This window comes from Phyllobates terribilis, unplaced genomic scaffold, assembly GCF_046119375.1.
Source record: "Phyllobates terribilis strain yellow unplaced genomic scaffold, ASM4611937v1 Scaffold_14__1_contigs__length_39327217, whole genome shotgun sequence".
Lineage (NCBI taxonomy): Eukaryota > Metazoa > Chordata > Amphibia > Anura > Dendrobatidae > Phyllobates > Phyllobates terribilis.
Genome location: NW_027362774.1, coordinates 29,824,236 through 29,842,494, shown reverse-complemented (window position 1 = coordinate 29,842,494; position 18,259 = coordinate 29,824,236). Strand labels below are relative to the sequence as shown.

The following is an 18,259-nucleotide window of genomic DNA, read 5'->3' as shown; positions in this document are numbered from 1 at the left end:
AGGCGGCCCGTGCTCCACATATCAGTAGTGGGGAGGGGCGGCCCGTGCTACCCATATCAATAGTGGGACGGTGCAGCCCGTGCTCCCCATATCAGTAGAGGGGCGGTGCGGCCCGTGCTCCCCATATCAGTAGTGGGGCGGGGGGCCCGTGCTCCCCATATCAGTAGTGGGACGGTGCAGCCCGTGCTCCCCATATCAGTAGAGGGGCGGTGCGGCCCGTGCTCTCCATAACAGTAGTGGGGAGGGGCGGCCCGTGCTCCCCATATCAGTAGTGGGGTGGCCCGTGATCCCCATATCAGTAGAGGGGCGATGCGGCCCGTGCTCCCCATATCAGTAGAGGGGCGCTGCGGCCCGTGCTCCCCATATCAGTAGTGGGGCAGTTCGGCCCGTGCTCCACATATTAGTAGTAGGGCGGTGCGGCTCGTGCTCCACATATCAGTAGTGGGGCGGGGCGGCCCGTGCTCCCCATATCAATAGTGGGACGGTGGAGCCCGTGCTCCCCATATCAGTAGAGGGGCGGTGCGGCCCATGCTCCCCATATCAGTAGTGGGGCGGTGCGGCCCGTGCTCCCCATATCAGTAGTGGGGCGGGGCGGCCCGTGCTCCCCATATCAGTAGTGGGGCGGGGCGGCCCGTGCTCCCCATATCAGTAGTGGGGCGGGGCGGCCCGTGCTCCCCATATCAGTAGTGGGGCGGGGCGGCCCGTGCTCCCCATATCAGTAGTGGGGCGGGGCAGCCCGTGCACCCCATATCAGTAGTAGGACGGTGCGGCCCGTGCTTCCCATATCAGTAATGGGGAGGGGCGGCCCGTGCTCCCCATATCAGTAGTGGGGCGGCCCGTGCTCCCCATATCAGTAGTGGGGCGGTGCGGCCCGTGCTCCCCATATCAGTAGTGGGGCGGTGCGGCCCGTGCTCCCCATATCAGTAGTGGGGCGGGGCGGCCCGTGCTCCACATATCAGTAGTGGGGCGGGTCGGCCCGTGCTCCCCATATCAATAGTGGGACGGTGCAGCCCGTGCTCCCCATATCAGTAAAGGGGCGGTGCGGCCCGTGCTCCCCATATCAGTAGTGGGGCGGGGGGCCCATGCTCCCCATATCAGTAGTGGGGCGGGGCGGCCCGTGCTCCCCATATCAGTAGAGGGGAGGTGCGGCCCGTGCTCCCCTTATCAGTAGTGGGGCGGTGGGGCCCGTGCTCCCCTTATCAGTAGAGGGGCGGTGCGGCCCGTGCTCCCCATATCAGTAGTGGGACGGTGCGGCCCGTGCTCCACATATCAGTAGAGGGGCGGTGCGGCCCGTGCTCCCCTTATCAGTAGAGGGGCGGTGCGGCCCGTGCTCCCCATATCAGTAGTCGGGCGGTGCGGCCCGTGCTCCCCATATCAGTAGTGGGGCGGGGGGCCCGTGCTCCCCATATCAGTAGTGGGACGGTGCAGCCCGTGCTCCCCATATCAGTAGTGGGACGGTGCAGCCCGTGCTCTCCATATCAGAAGTGGGACGGTGCGGCCCGTGCTCTCCATATCAGTAGAGGGGCGGTGCGGCCCGTGCTCCCCTTACCAGTAGTGGGACGGGGCAGCCCGTGCTCCCCATATCAGTAGAGGGGCAGTGCGGCCCGTGCTCTCCATATCAGTAGTGGGGAGGGGCGGCACGTGCTCCACATATCAGTAGAGGGGCGGTGCGGCCCGTGCTCCACATATCAGTAGTGGGACGGTGCGGCCCGTGCTCCCCATATCAGTAGTGGGGAGGGGCGGCCCGTGCTCTACATATCAGAAGAGGGGCGGTGCGGCCCGTGCTCCACATATCAGTAGTGGGGCGGTGCGGCCCGTGCTCTCCATATCAGTAGTGGGGAGGGGCGGCCCGTGCTCCACATATCAGTAGAGGGGCGGTGCGGCCTGTGCTCCACATATCAGTAGAGGGGCGGTGCGGCCCGTGCTCCACATATCAGTAGAGGGGCGGTGCGGCCCGTGCTCCCCATATCAGTAGTGGGACGGTGCGGCCCGTGCTCCACATATCAGTAGAGGGGCGGTGCGGCCCGTGCTCCCCATATCAGTAGTGGGACGGTGCGGCCCGTGCTCCACATATCAGTAGAGGGGCGGTGCGGCCCGTGCTCCCCATATCAGTAGAGGGGCGGTGCGGCCCGTGCTCCACATATCAGTAGAAGGGCGGTGCGGCCCGTGCTCCCCATATCAGTAGAGGGGCGGTGCAGCCCGTGCTCCACATATCAGTAGAGGGGTGGTGCGGCCCGTGCTCCCCTTATCAGTAGAAGGGCGGTGCGGCCGTGCTCCACATATCAGTAGAGGGGCGGTGCAGCCCGTGCTCCACATATCAGTAGTAGGACGGTGGGGCCTGTGCTCCACATATCAGTAGAGGGGCGGTGCGGCCCGTGCTCCACATATCAGTAGAGGGGCGGTGCGGCCCGTGCTCCACATATCAGTAGAGGGGCGGTGCGGCCCGTGCTCCACATATCAGTAGTAGGGCGGTGCGGCCCGTGCTCCACATATCAGCATGATGGAGTTGGATCGTTACCGGCTCCCGCTAATACTTATTGGAGGGGGGACAATACACATTATTGTTGCAGGTACAGACACGGCCCAGGCATTATAGTGGCATTACCTGCCTCAACTGTACCTGTAGGCAGCGGGTAGTGCCAGTCCAGGTGAGGGCGCAGTATTAGATCGGAGCATCTGTCTGACGTGATTTGCTGGTGCCCGGATTATCCCTGGGTTCGGTCGCTGACATCTGTCCTCCTAAGCCGAGCAATGAGGGATAAAAAAAAAGCCCCAATTTGTCCAGCACCTCTTACCGTTACGGCCTCTTCCTGTCCGGGCAGCCGGGGGTCACGGAGGGCTGGGACTTGGCTCTGAATGCTGCTTGGCATCTCAGCGAGGTCGAGAACATCTAGGAACAGACAAGAACGATCAACAGAGCCGGCAGTACAAGAGCATCAGAGACCCCCACGGCCCGAGACCGAGATACCCCCGATCCGTCACACTGACAAACCCCTACATCTGATACTGGAAAGCTGGGGGACAATCAACATGGCACCCCCCAATGTATACAACGAGCCACCACCGTGTACAGCACAGAGCCGGAACACAGGGCAGCGGTATATACAACGTGCCACCACCGTATACAGCACAGAGCCGGAACACAGGGCAGCGGTATATACAACGTGCCACCACCGTATACAGCACAGAGCCGGCACACAGGGCAGCGGTATATACAACGTGCCACCACCGTATACAGCACAGAGCCGGCACACAGGGCAGCAGTATATACAACGTACCACCACCGTATACAGCACAGAGCCAGCACACAGGGCAGCGGTATATACAACGTACCACCACCGTGTACAGCACAGAGCCGGCACACAGGGCAGCAGTATATACAACGTACCACCACCGTATACAGCACAGAGCCAGCACACAGGGCAGCGGTATATACAACGTACCACCACCGTATACAGCACAGAGCCGGCACACAGGGCAGCGGTATATACAACGTGCCACCACCGTATACAGCACAGAGCCAGCACACAGGGCAGCGGTATATACAACGTACCACCACCGTATACAGCACAGAGCCGGCACACAGGGCAGCGGTATATACAACGTGCCACCACCGTATACAGCACAGAGCCGGCACACAGGGCAGCGGTATATACAACGTGCCACCACCGTATACAGCACAGAGCCAGCACACAGGGCAGCGGTATATACAACGTGCCACCACCGTATACAGCACAGAGCCGGCACACAGGGCAGCGGTATATACAACGTACCACCACCGTATACAGCACAGAGCCGGCACACAGGGCAGCGGTATATACAACGTACCACCACCGTATACAGCACAGAGCCGGCACACAGGGCAGCGGTATATACAACGTACCACCACCGTATACAGCACAGAGCCGGCACACAGGGCAGCGGTATATACAACATGCCACCACCGTATACAGCACAGAGCCGGCACACGGGGCAGCAGTGTATACAACGTGCCACCACCGTATACAGCACAGAGCCGGCACACAGGGCAGCGGTATATACAACGTGCCACCACCGTATACAGCACAGAGCCGGCACACAGGGCAGCGGTATATACAACATGCCACCACCGTATACAGCACAGAGCCGACACACGGGGCAGCGGTATATACAACGTGCCACCACCATATACAGCACAGAGCCGGCACACAGGGCAGCGGTATATACAACATGCCACCACCGTATACAGCACAGAGCCGACACACGGGGCAGCGGTATATACAACGTGCCACCACCGTATACAGCACAGAGCCGGCACACAGGGCAGCGGTATATACAACGTGCCACCACCGTATACAGCACAGAGCCGGCACACAGGGCAGCGGTATATATAACGTGCGACCATCGTATACAACACAGAGCCGGCACACAGGGCAGAAGTATATACAACGTACCACCACCGTATACAGCACAGAGCCGGCACACAGGGCAGCGGTATATACAACGTGCCACCACCGTATACAACACAGAGCCAGCACACAGGGCAGCGGTATATACAACGTGCCACCACCGTATACAGCACAGAGCCAGCACACAAGGCAGCGGTATATACAACGAGCCACCACCGTATACAGCACAGAGCCAGCACACAGGGCAGCGGTATATACAACGTGCCACCACCGTATACAGCACAGAGCCGGCACACAGGGCAGCAGTATAGACAACGTTCCAACACCGTATACAGCACAGAGCCGGCACACAGGGCAGCGGTATATACAACGTGCCACCACCGTATACAGCACAGAGCCAGCACACAGGGCAGCGGTATATATAACGTGCCAACACCGTATACAGCACAGAGCCAGCACACAGGGCAGCGGTATATACAACGTGCCACCACCGTATACAGAACAGAGCCGGCACACGGGGCAGCGGTATATACAACGTGCCACCACAGTATACAGCACAGAGGCGGCACACAGGGCAGCGGTATATACAACGTACCACCACCGTATACAGCACAGAGCCGGCACACAGGGCAGCGGTATATACAACGTGCCACCACCGTATACAGCACAGAGCCGGCACACAGGGCAGCGGTATATACAACGTGCCAACACCGTATACAGCACAGAGCCGGCACACAGGGCAGCGGTATAAACAACGTGCCACCACCGTATACAGCACAGAGCCGGCACACAGGGCAGCGGTATATACAACGTGCCACCACCGTATACAGCACAGAGCCAGCACACAGGGCAGAGGTATATACAACGTGTCACCACCGTATACAGCACAGAGCCGGCACACAGGGCAGCGGTATATACAACGTGCCAACACCGTATACAGCACAGAGCCAGCACACAGGGCAGCGGTATATACAACGTGCCACCACCGTATACAGCACAGAGCAGGCACACAGGGCAGCGGTATATATAACGTGCCACCACCGTATACAGCACAGAGCCAGCACACAGGGCAGCAGTATATACAACGTGCCACCACCATATACAGCACAGAGCCGGCACACAGGGCAGCGGTATATACAACGTGCCACCACCGTATACAGCACAGAGCCGGCACACAGGGCAGCGGTATATACAACGTACCACCACCGTATACAGCACAGAGCCGGCACACAGGGCAGCGGTATATACAACGTGCCAACACCGTATACAGCACAGAGCCGGCACACAGGGCAGCGGTATATACAACGTGCCAACACCGTATACAGCACAGAGCCGGCACACAGGGCAGCGGTATAAACAACGTACCACCACCGTATACAGCACAGAGCCGGCACACAGGGCAGCGGTATATACAACGTGCCACCACCGTATACAGCACAGAGCCAGCACACAGGGCAGAGGTATATACAACATGCCACCACCGTATACAGCACAGAGCCGGCACACAGGGCAGCAGTATATACAACGTGCCACCACCATATACAGCACAGAGCCAGCACACAGGGCAGCGGTATATACAACGTGCCAACACCGTATACAGCACAGAGCCAGCACACAGGGCAGCGGTATATACAACGTACCACCACCGTATACAGCACAGAGCAGGCACACAGGGCAGCGGTATATATAACGTGCCACCACCGTATACAGCACAGAGCAGGCACACAGGGCAGCGGTATATATAACGTGCCACCACCGTATACAGCACAGAGCCAGCACACAGGGCAGCAGTATATACAACGTGCCACCACCGTATACAGCACAGAGCCGGCACACAGGGCAGCGGTATATACAACGTGCCACCACCGTATACAGCACAGAGCAGGCACACAAGGCAGCGGTGTATACAACGTACCACCACCGTATACAGCACAGAGCCGGCACACAGGGCAGCGGTATATACAAAGTGCCACCACCGTATACAGCACAGAGCCAGCACACAGGGCAGCGGTATATACAACGTGCCACCACCGTATACAGCACAGAGCCAGCACACAGGACAGCGGTATATACAATGTGCCACCACCATATACAGCACAGAGCCGGCACACAGGGCAGCGGTATATACAACGTGCCATCACCGTATACAGCACAGAGCCGGCACACAGGGCAGCGGTATATACAATGTGCCACCACCGTATACAGCACAGAGCCAGCACACAGGGCAGCGGTATATACAACGTGCCACCACCGTATACAGCATAGAGCCAGCACACAGGGCAGCGGTATATACAACGTGCCACCACCGTGTACAGCACAGAGCCGGCACACAGGGCAGCGGTATATACAACGTGCCACCACCGTATACAGCATAGAGCCAGCACACAGGGCAGCGGTATATACAACGTACCACCACCGTATACAGCACAGAGCCGGCACACAGGGCAGCGGTATATACAATGTGCCACCACCGTATACAGCACAGAGCCAGCACACAGGGCAGCGGTATATACAACGTGCCACCACCGTATACAGCATAGAGCCAGCACACAGGGCAGCGGTATATACAACGTGCCACCACCGTGTACAGCACAGAGCCGGCACACAGGGCAGCGGTATATACAACGTGCCACCACCGTATACAGCACAGAGCCAGCACACAGGGCAGCGGTACATACAACGTGCCACCACCGTATACAGCACAGAGCCAGCACACAGGGCAGCGGTATATACAACGTGCCACCACCGTATACAGCACAGAGCCGGCACACAGGGCAGCGGTATATACAACGTGCCACCACCGTATACAGCACAGAGCCAGCACACAGGGCAGCGGTACATACAACGTGCCACCACCGTATACAGCACAGAGCCGGCACACAGGGCAGCAGTATATACAACGTGCCACCACCGTATACAGCACAGAGCCGGCACACAGGGCAGCGGTATATACAACGTACCACCACCGTGTACAGCACAGAGCCGGCACACAGGGCAGCGGTATATACAACGTGCCACCACCGTATACAGCACAGAGCCAGCACAAAGGGCAGCGGTATATACAACGTGCCACCACCGTATACAACACAGAGCCAGCACACAGGGCAGCGGTATATACAACGTACCACCACCGTGTACAGCACAGAGCCAGCACACAGGGCAGCGGTATATACAACGTGCCACCACCGTATACAGCACAGAGCTATCACACAGGGCAGCGGTATATACAACGTGCCACCACCGTATACAGCACAGAGCCTGCACACAGGGCAGCGGTATATACAACGTACCACCACCGTATACAGCACAGAGCCGGCACACAGGGCAGCGGTATATACAACGTGCCACCACCGTATACAACACAGAGCCAGCACACAGGGCAGCGGTATATACAATGTACCACCACCGTGTACAGCACAGAGCCAGCACACAGGGCAGCGGTATATACAACGTGCCACCACCGTATACAGCACAGAGCTATCACACAGGGCAGCGGTATATACAACGTACCACCACCGTGTACAGCACAGAGCCGGCACACAAGGCAGCGGTGTATACAACGTACCACCACCGTATACAGCACAGAGCCGGCACACAGGGCAGCGGTATATACAACGTGCCACCACCGTATACAGCACAGAGCCAGCACACAGGGCAGCGGTATATACAACGTGCCACCACCGTATACAGCACAGAGCCAGCACACAGGACAGCGGTATATACAATGTGCCACCACCATATACAGCACAGAGCCGGCACACAGGGCAGCGGTATATACAACGTGCCATCACCGTATACAGCACAGAGACAGCACACAGGGCAGCGGTATATACAACGTACCACCACCGTATACAGCACAGAGCCGGCACACAGGGCAGCGGTATATACAACGTGCCACCACCGTATACAGCACAGAGCCAGCACACAGGGCAGCAGTACATACAACGTGCCACCACCGTGTACAGCACAGAGCCTGCACACAGGGCAGCAGTATATACAACGTGCCACCACCGTATACAGCACAGGGCCGGCACACAGGGCAGCGGTATATACAACGTACCACCACCGTGTACAGCACAGGGCCGGCACACAGGGCAGCGGTATATACAACGTACCACCACCGTGTACAGCACAGAGCCGGCACACAGGGCAGCGGTATATACAACGTGCCACCACCGTATACAGCACAGAGCCGGCACACAGGGCAGCGGTATATACAACGTGCCACCACCGTATACAGCACAGAGCCGGCACACAGGGCAGCAGTATATACAACGTGCCATCACCGTATACAGCACAGAGCCAGCACACAGGGCAGCGGTATATACAACGTGCCACCACCGTATACAGCACAGAGCCGGCACACAATGCAGCAGTATATACAACGTGCCACCACCGTATACAGCACAGAGCCGGCACACAGGGCAGCAGTATATACAACGTGCCACCACCGTATACAGCACAGAGCCGGCACACAGGGCAGCGGTATATACAACGTGCCACCACCGTATACAGCACAGAGCCAGCACACAGGGCAGCGGTATATACAACGTGCCACCACCATATACAGCACAGAGCCAGCACACAGGGCAGCAGTACATACAACGTACCACCACCGTATACAGCACAGAGCCAGCAGACAGGGCAGCGGTATATACAACGTGCCACCACCGTATACAGCACAGAGCCGGCACACAGGGCAGCGGTATATACAACGTACCACCACCGTATACAGCACAGAGCCGGCACACAGGGCAGCGGTATATACAACGTGCCACCACCGTATACAGCACAGAGCCAGCACACAGGGCAGCGGTATATACAACGTACCACCACCGTATACAGCACAGAGCCAGCACACAGGGCAGCGGTACATACAACGTGCCACCATCGTATACAGCACAGAGCCAGCACACAGGGCAGAGGTATATACAACGTGCCACCACCGTATACAGCACAGAGCCGGCACACGGGGCAGCGGTATATACAACGTACCACCACCGTATACAGCACAGAGCCAGCACACAGGGCAGCGGTATATACAACGTGCCACCACAGTATACAGCACAGAGGCGGCACACAGGGCAGCTGTATATACAACGTACCACCACCGTATACAGCACAGAGCCGGCACACAGGGCAGCGGTATATACAACGTGCCACCACCGTATACAGCACAGAGCCGGCACACAGGGCAGCGGTATATACAACGTGCCAACACCGTATACAGCACAGAGGCGGCACACAGGGCAGCGGTATAAACAACGTACCACCACCGTATACAGCACAGAGCAGGCACACAGGGCAGCGGTATATATAACGTGCCACCACCGTATACAGCACAGAGCAGGCACACAGGGCAGCGGTATATATAACGTGCCACCACCGTATACAGCACAGAGCCAGCACACAGGGCAGCAGTATATACAACGTGCCACCACCGTATACAGCACAGAGCCGGCACACAGGGCAGCGGTATATACAACGTGCCACCACCGTATACAGCACAGAGCAGGCACACAGGGCAGCGGTATATATAACGTGCCACCACCGTATACAGCACAGAGCCAGCACACAGGGCAGCAGTATATACAACGTGCCACCACCATATACAGCACAGAGCCGGCACACAGGGCAGCGGTATATACAACGTGCCACCACCGTATACAGCACAGAGCCGGCACACAGGGCAGCAGTATATACAACGTACCACCACCGTATACAGAACAGAGCCGGCACACAGGGCAGCGGTATATACAACGTGCCAACACCGTATACAGCACAGAGCCAGCACACGGGGCAGCGATATATACAACGTGCCACCACCGTATACAGCACAGAGCAGGCACACAGGGCAGCGGTATATATGACGTGCCAACACCGTATACAGCACAGAGCCGGCACACAGGGCAGCGGTGTATACAACGTACCACCACCGTATACAGCACAGAGCCGGCACACGGGGCAGCGGTATATGCAACGTGCCACCACCGTATACAGCACAGAGCCAGCACACAGGGCAGCGGTATATACAACGTGCCACCACCGTATACAGCACAGAGCCGGCACACAGGGCAGCGGTATATACAACGTGCCACCACCGTATACAGCACACAGCCGGCACACAGGGCAGCGGTATATACAACGTGCCACCACCGTATACAGCACAAAGCCGGCACACGGGGCAGCGGTATATACAACGTGCCACCACCGTATACAGCACAGAGCCGGCACACAGGGCAGCGGTATATACAACGTGCCACCACCGTATACAGCACAAAGCCGGCACACGGGGCAGCGGCATATACAACGTGCCACCACCGTATACAGCACAGAGCCGGCACACAGGGCAGCGGTATATACAACGTGCCAACACCGTATACAGCACAGAGCCAGCACACGGGGCAGCGGTATATACAACGTGCCACCACCGTATACAGCACAGAGCAGGCACACAGGGCAGCGGTGTATACAACGTACCACCACCGTATACAGCACAGAGCCGGCACACGGGGCAGCGGTATATACAACGTGCCACCACCGTATACAGCACAGAGCCAGCACACAGGGCAGCGGTATATACAACGTGCCACCACCGTATACAGCACAGAGCCGGCACACAGGGCAGCGGTATATACAACGTACCACCACCGTATACAGCACAGAGCCAGCACACAGGGCAGCGGTATATACAACGTGCCACCACCGTATACAGCACAGAGCCGGCACACAGGGCAGCGGTATATATAACGTGCCACCACCGTATACAGCACAGAGCCGGCACACAGGGCAGCAGTATATACAACGTACCACCACCGTATACAGCACAGAGCCGGCACACAGGGCAGCGGTATATATAACGTACCACCACCGTATACAACACAGAGCCGGCACACAGGGCAGCGGTATATACAACGTGCCACCACCGTATACAGCACAGAGCCAGCACACAAGGCAGCGGTATATACAACGAGCCACCACCGTATACAGCACAGAGCCAGCACACAGGGCAGCGGTATATACAACGTGCCACCACCGTATACAGCACAGAGCCGGCACACAGGGCAGCAGTATATACAACGTGACACCACCGTATACAGCACAGAGCCGGCACACAAGGCAGCGGTATATACAACGAGCCACCACCGTATACAGCACAGAGCCAGCACACAGGGCAGCGGTATATACAACGTGCCACCACCGTATACAGCACAGAGCCGGCACACAGGGCAGCGGTATATACAACGTGCCACCACCGTATACAGCACAGAGCCAGCACACAGGGCAGCGGTATATATAACGTGCCAACACCGTATACAGCACAGAGCCGGCACACAGGGCAGCGGTATATACAACGTGCCAACACCGTATACAGCACAGAGCCAGCACACAGGGCAGCGGTATATACAACGTGCCACCACCGTATACAGCACAGAGCCGGCACACAGGGCAGCGGTATATACAACGTACCACCACCGTATACAGCACAGAGCCGGCACACAGGGCAGCGGTATATACAACGTGCCACCACCGTGTACAGCACAGAGCAGGCACACGGGGCAGCGGTATATACAACGTGCCACCACCGTATACAGCACAGAGCCAGCACACAGGGCAGCGGTATATACAACGTGCCACCACCGTATACAGCACAGAGCCAGCACACAAGGCAGCGGTATATACAACGAGCCACCACCGTATACAGCACAGAGCCAGCACACAGGGCAGCGGTATATACAACGTGCCACCACCGTATACAGCACAGAGCCGGCACACAGGGCAGCGGTATATACAACCTACCACCACCGTATACAGCACAGAGCCGGCACACAGGGCAGCGGTATATACAACGTGCCACCACCGTGTACAGCACAGAGCCGGCACACGGGGCAGCGGTATATACAACTTGCCACCACCGTATACAGCACAGAGCCGGCACACAGGGCAGCGGTATATACAACGTGCCACCACCGTATACAGCACAGAGCCGGCACACAGGGCAGCGGTACATACAACGTGCCACCACCGTATACAGCACAGAGCCAGCACACAGGGCAGCGGTACATACAACGTGCCACCACCGTATACAGCACAGAGCCGGCACACAGGGCAGCGGTATATATAACGTGCCACCACCGTATACAGCACAGAGCCGGCACACAGGGCAGCGGTATATACAACGTACCACCACCGTGTACAGCACAGAGCCGGCACACAGGGCAGCGGTATATACAACGTACCACCACCGTGTACAGCACAGAGCCGGCACACAGGGCAGCGGTATATACAACGTGCCACCACCGTATACAGCACAGAGCCTGCACACGGGGCAGCGGTATATACAACGTACCACCACCGTATACAGCACAGAGTCAGCACACAGGGCAGCGGTATATACAACGTGCCACCACCATATACAGCACAGAGCCGGCACACAGGGCAGCGGTATATACAACGTGCCACCACCGTATACAGCACAGAGCCTGCACACGGGGCAGCGGTATATACAACGTACCACCACCGTGTACAGCACAGAGCCGGCACACAGGGCAGCGGTATATACAACGTACCACCACCGTGTACAGCACAGAGCCGGCACACAGGGCAGCGGTATATACAACGTGCCACCACCGTATACAGCACAGAGCCTGCACACGGGGCAGCGGTATATACAACGTACCACCACCGTATACAGCACAGAGTCAGCACACAGGGCAGCGGTATATACAACGTGCCACAACCATATACAGCACAGAGCCGGCACACAGGGCAGCGGTATATACAACGTGCCACCACCGTATACAGCACAGAGCCGGCACACAGGGCAGCAGTATATACAACGTACCACCACCGTATACAGAACAGAGCCGGCACACAGGGCAGCGGTATATACAACATACCACCACCGTTTACAGCACAGAGCCAGCACACAGGGCAGCGGTATATACAACGTGCCACCACCGTATACAGCACAGAGCCAGCACACAGGGCAGCGGTATATACAACGTGCCAACACCGTATACAGCACAGAGCAGGCACACAGGGCAGCGGTATATATGACGTGCCAACACCGTATACAGCACAGAGCCGGCACACAGGGCAGCGGTGTATACAACGTACCACCACCGTATACAGCACAGAGCCGGCACACGGGGCAGCGGTATATACAACGTGCCACCACCGTATACAGCACAGAGCCGGCACACAGGGCAGCGGTATATACAACGTGCCACCACCGTATACAGCACAAAGCCGGCACACGGGGCAGCGTCATATACAACGTGCCACCACCGTATACAGCACAGAGCCAGCACACAGGGCAGCGGTATATACAACGTGCCACCACCGTATACAGCACAGAGCAGGCACACAGGGCAGCAGTATATACAACGCGCCACCACCGTATACAGCACAGAGCCAGCACACAGGGCAGCGGTATATACAACGTGCCACCACCGTATACAGCACAGAGCCAGCACACAGGGCAGCAGTATATACAACGTGCCACCACCGTATACAGCACAGAGCCAGCACACAGGGCAGCGGTATATACAACGTGCCAACACCGTATACAGCACAGAGCCAGCACACGGGGCAGCGGTATATACAACGTGCCACCACCGTATACAGCACAGAGCCAGCACACAGGGCAGCGGTATATACAACGTGCCACCACCGTATACAGCACAGAGCCGGCACACAGGGCAGCGGTATATACAACGTGCCACCACCGTATACAGCACACAGCCGGCACACAGGGCAGCGGTATATACAACGTGCCACCACCGTATACAGCACAGAGCAGGCACACAGGGCAGCGGTATATATAACGTGCCAACACCGTATACAGCACAGAGCCGGCACACAGGGCAGCGGTGTATACAACGTACCACCACCGTATACAGCACAGAGCCGGCACACGGGGCAGCGGTATATACAACTTGCCACCACCGTATACAGCACAGAGCCGGCACACAGGGCAGCGGTATATACAACGTGCCACCACCGTATACAGCACAGAGCCGGCACACAGGGCAGCGGTACATACAACGTGCCACCACCGTATACAGCACAGAGCCAGCACACAGGGCAGCGGTACATACAACGTGCCACCACCGTATACAGCACAGAGCCGGCACACAGGGCAGCGGTATATACAACGTACCACCACCGTGTACAGCACAGAGCCGGCACACAGGGCAGCGGTATATACAACGTACCACCACCGTGTACAGCACAGAGCCGGCACACAGGGCAGCGGTATATACAACGTGCCACCACCGTATACAGCACAGAGCCTGCACACGGGGCAGCGGTATATACAACGTACCACCACCGTATACAGCACAGAGTCAGCACACAGGGCAGCGGTATATACAACGTGCCACCACCATATACAGCACAGAGCCGGCACACAGGGCAGCGGTATATACAACGTGCCACCACCGTATACAGCACAGAGCCTGCACACGGGGCAGCGGTATATACAACGTACCACCACCGTGTACAGCACAGAGCCGGCACACAGGGCAGCGGTATATACAACGTACCACCACCGTGTACAGCACAGAGCCGGCACACAGGGCAGCGGTATATACAACGTGCCACCACCGTATACAGCACAGAGCCTGCACACGGGGCAGCGGTATATACAACGTACCACCACCGTATACAGCACAGAGTCAGCACACAGGGCAGCGGTATATACAACGTGCCACAACCATATACAGCACAGAGCCGGCACACAGGGCAGCGGTATATACAACGTGCCACCACCGTATACAGCACAGAGCCGGCACACAGGGCAGCAGTATATACAACGTACCACCACCGTATACAGAACAGAGCCGGCACACAGGGCAGCGGTATATACAACATACCACCACCGTTTACAGCACAGAGCCAGCACACAGGGCAGCGGTATATACAACGTGCCACCACCGTATACAGCACAGAGCCAGCACACAGGGCAGCGGTATATACAACGTGCCAACACCGTATACAGCACAGAGCAGGCACACAGGGCAGCGGTATATATGACGTGCCAACACCGTATACAGCACAGAGCCGGCACACAGGGCAGCGGTGTATACAACGTACCACCACCGTATACAGCACAGAGCCGGCACACGGGGCAGCGGTATATACAACGTGCCACCACCGTATACAGCACAGAGCCGGCACACAGGGCAGCGGTATATACAACGTGCCACCACCGTATACAGCACAAAGCCGGCACACGGGGCAGCGTCATATACAACGTGCCACCACCGTATACAGCACAGAGCCAGCACACAGGGCAGCGGTATATACAACGTGCCACCACCGTATACAGCACAGAGCAGGCACACAGGGCAGCAGTATATACAACGCGCCACCACCGTATACAGCACAGAGCCAGCACACAGGGCAGCGGTATATACAACGTGCCACCACCGTATACAGCACAGAGCCAGCACACAGGGCAGCAGTATATACAACGTGCCACCACCGTATACAGCACAGAGCCAGCACACAGGGCAGCGGTATATACAACGTGCCAACACCGTATACAGCACAGAGCCGGCACACAGGGCAGCGGTATATACAACGTACCACCACCGTATACAGCACAGAGCCAGCACACAGGGCAGCGGTATATACAACGTGCCACCACCGTATACAGCACAGAGCCGGCACACAGGGCAGCGGTATATATAACGTGCCACCACCGTATACAGCACAGAGCCGGCACACAGGGCAGCAGTATATACAACGTACCACCACCGTATACAGCACAGAGCCGGCACACAGGGCAGCGGTATATATAACGTACCACCACCGTATACAACACAGAGCCGGCACACAGGGCAGCGGTATATACAACGTGCCACCACCGTATACAGCACAGAGCCAGCACACAAGGCAGCGGTATATACAACGAGCCACCACCGTATACAGCACAGAGCCAGCACACAGGGCAGCGGTATATACAACGTGCCACCACCGTATACAGCACAGAGCCGGCACACAGGGCAGCAGTATATACAACGTGACACCACCGTATACAGCACAGAGCCGGCACACAAGGCAGCGGTATATACAACGAGCCACCACCGTATACAGCACAGAGCCAGCACACAGGGCAGCGGTATATACAACGTGCCACCACCGTATACAGCACAGAGCCGGCACACAGGGCAGCGGTATATACAACGTGCCACCACCGTATACAGCACAGAGCCAGCACACAGGGCAGCGGTATATATAACGTGCCAACACCGTATACAGCACAGAGCCAGCACACAGGGCAGCGGTATATACAACGTGCCAGCACAGTATACAGCACAGAGCCGGCACACGGGGCAGCGGTATATACAACGTACCACCACCGTATACAGCACAGAGCCAGCACACAGGGCAGCGGTATATACAACGTGCCACCACCGTATACAGCACAGAGCCGGCACACAGGGCAGCAGTATAGACAACGTGCCACCACCGTGTACAGCACAGAGCCGGCACACAGGGCAGCGGTATATATAACATGCCACCACCGTGTACAGCACAGAGCCAGCACACAGAGCAGCGGTATATACAACGTGCCACCACCGTATACAGCACAGAGCCGGCACACAGGGCAGCGGTATATATAACATGCCACCACCTTGTACAGCACAGAGCCAGCACACAGAGCAGCGGTATATACAACGTGCCACCACCGTATACAGCACAGAGCCAGCACACAGGGCAGCAGTATAGACAACGTGCCACCACCGTATACAGCACAGAGCCAGCACACAGGGCAGCGGTATATACAACGTGCCACCACCGTATACAGCACAGAGCCGGCACACAGGGCAGCGGTATATACAACGTGCCACCACCGTATACAGCACAGAGCTATCACACAGGGCAGCGGTATATACAACGTGCCACCACCATATACAGCACAGAGCCGGCACACAGGGCAGCGGTATATACAACGTGCCACCACCGTATACAGCACAGAGCCGGCACACAGGGCAGCGGTATATACAACGTGCCACCACCGTATACAGCACAGAGCCAGCACACAGGGCAGCGGTATATACAACGTGCCACCACCGTATACAGCACAGAGCCGGCACAAAGGGCAGCGGTATATACAACGTGCCACCACCGTATACAGCACAGAGCCGGCACACAGGGCAGCGGTACATACAACGTGCCACCACCGTATACAGCACAGAGCCGGCACACAGGGCAGCGGTATATACAACGTGCCACCACCGTATACAGCACAGAGGCGGCACACAGGGCAGCGGTATATACAACGTGCCACCACCGTATACAGCACAGAGCCGGCACAAAGGGCAGCGGTATATACAACGTGCCACCACCGTATACAGCACAGAGCCGGCACACAGGGCAGCGGTACATACAACGTGCCACCACCGTATACAGCACAGAGCCGGCACACAGGGCAGCGGTATATACAACATGCCACCACCGTATACAGCACAGAGCCGGCACACAGGGCAGCGGTATATACAACATGCCACCACCGTATACAGCACAGAGCCGGCACACAGGGCAGCAGTACATACAACGTGCCACCACCGTATACAGCACAGAGCCGGCACACAGGGCAGCAGTATATACAACGTACCACCACAGTATACAGCACAGAGCAGGCACACAGGGCAGCAGTATATACAACGTACCACCACCGTATACAGCACAGAGCCGGCACACAGGGCAGCGGTGTATACAACGTACCACCACCGTATACAGCACAGAGCCAGCACACAGGGCAGCAGTACATACAACGAGCCACCACCGTATACAGCACAGAGCCAGCACACAGGGCAGCGGTATATACAACGTGCCACCACCGTGTACAGCACAGA

The 18,259-nt window shown here is 57.6% G+C and overlaps 1 protein-coding gene across 4 annotated transcripts in view; it reads right to left on the bottom strand.

Moving 5' to 3' along the window:
• Positions 1 to 18,259, bottom strand: part of HYDIN (HYDIN axonemal central pair apparatus protein) — a 313,905-nt gene that overhangs the window by 280,046 nt on the left and 15,600 nt on the right. For all 4 annotated transcript variants that reach the window (XR_012253067.1, XM_073659829.1, XM_073659831.1 and 1 more), the window contains exon 2: positions 2,796 to 2,890. Coding sequence is in view for 3 of the 4 variants with exons in the window: in XM_073659829.1 (XP_073515930.1) it covers positions 2,796 to 2,870 (75 nt within the window). In the remaining variant the exon portion in view is untranslated. The remainder of the gene's footprint in view (positions 1 to 2,795; positions 2,891 to 18,259) is intronic.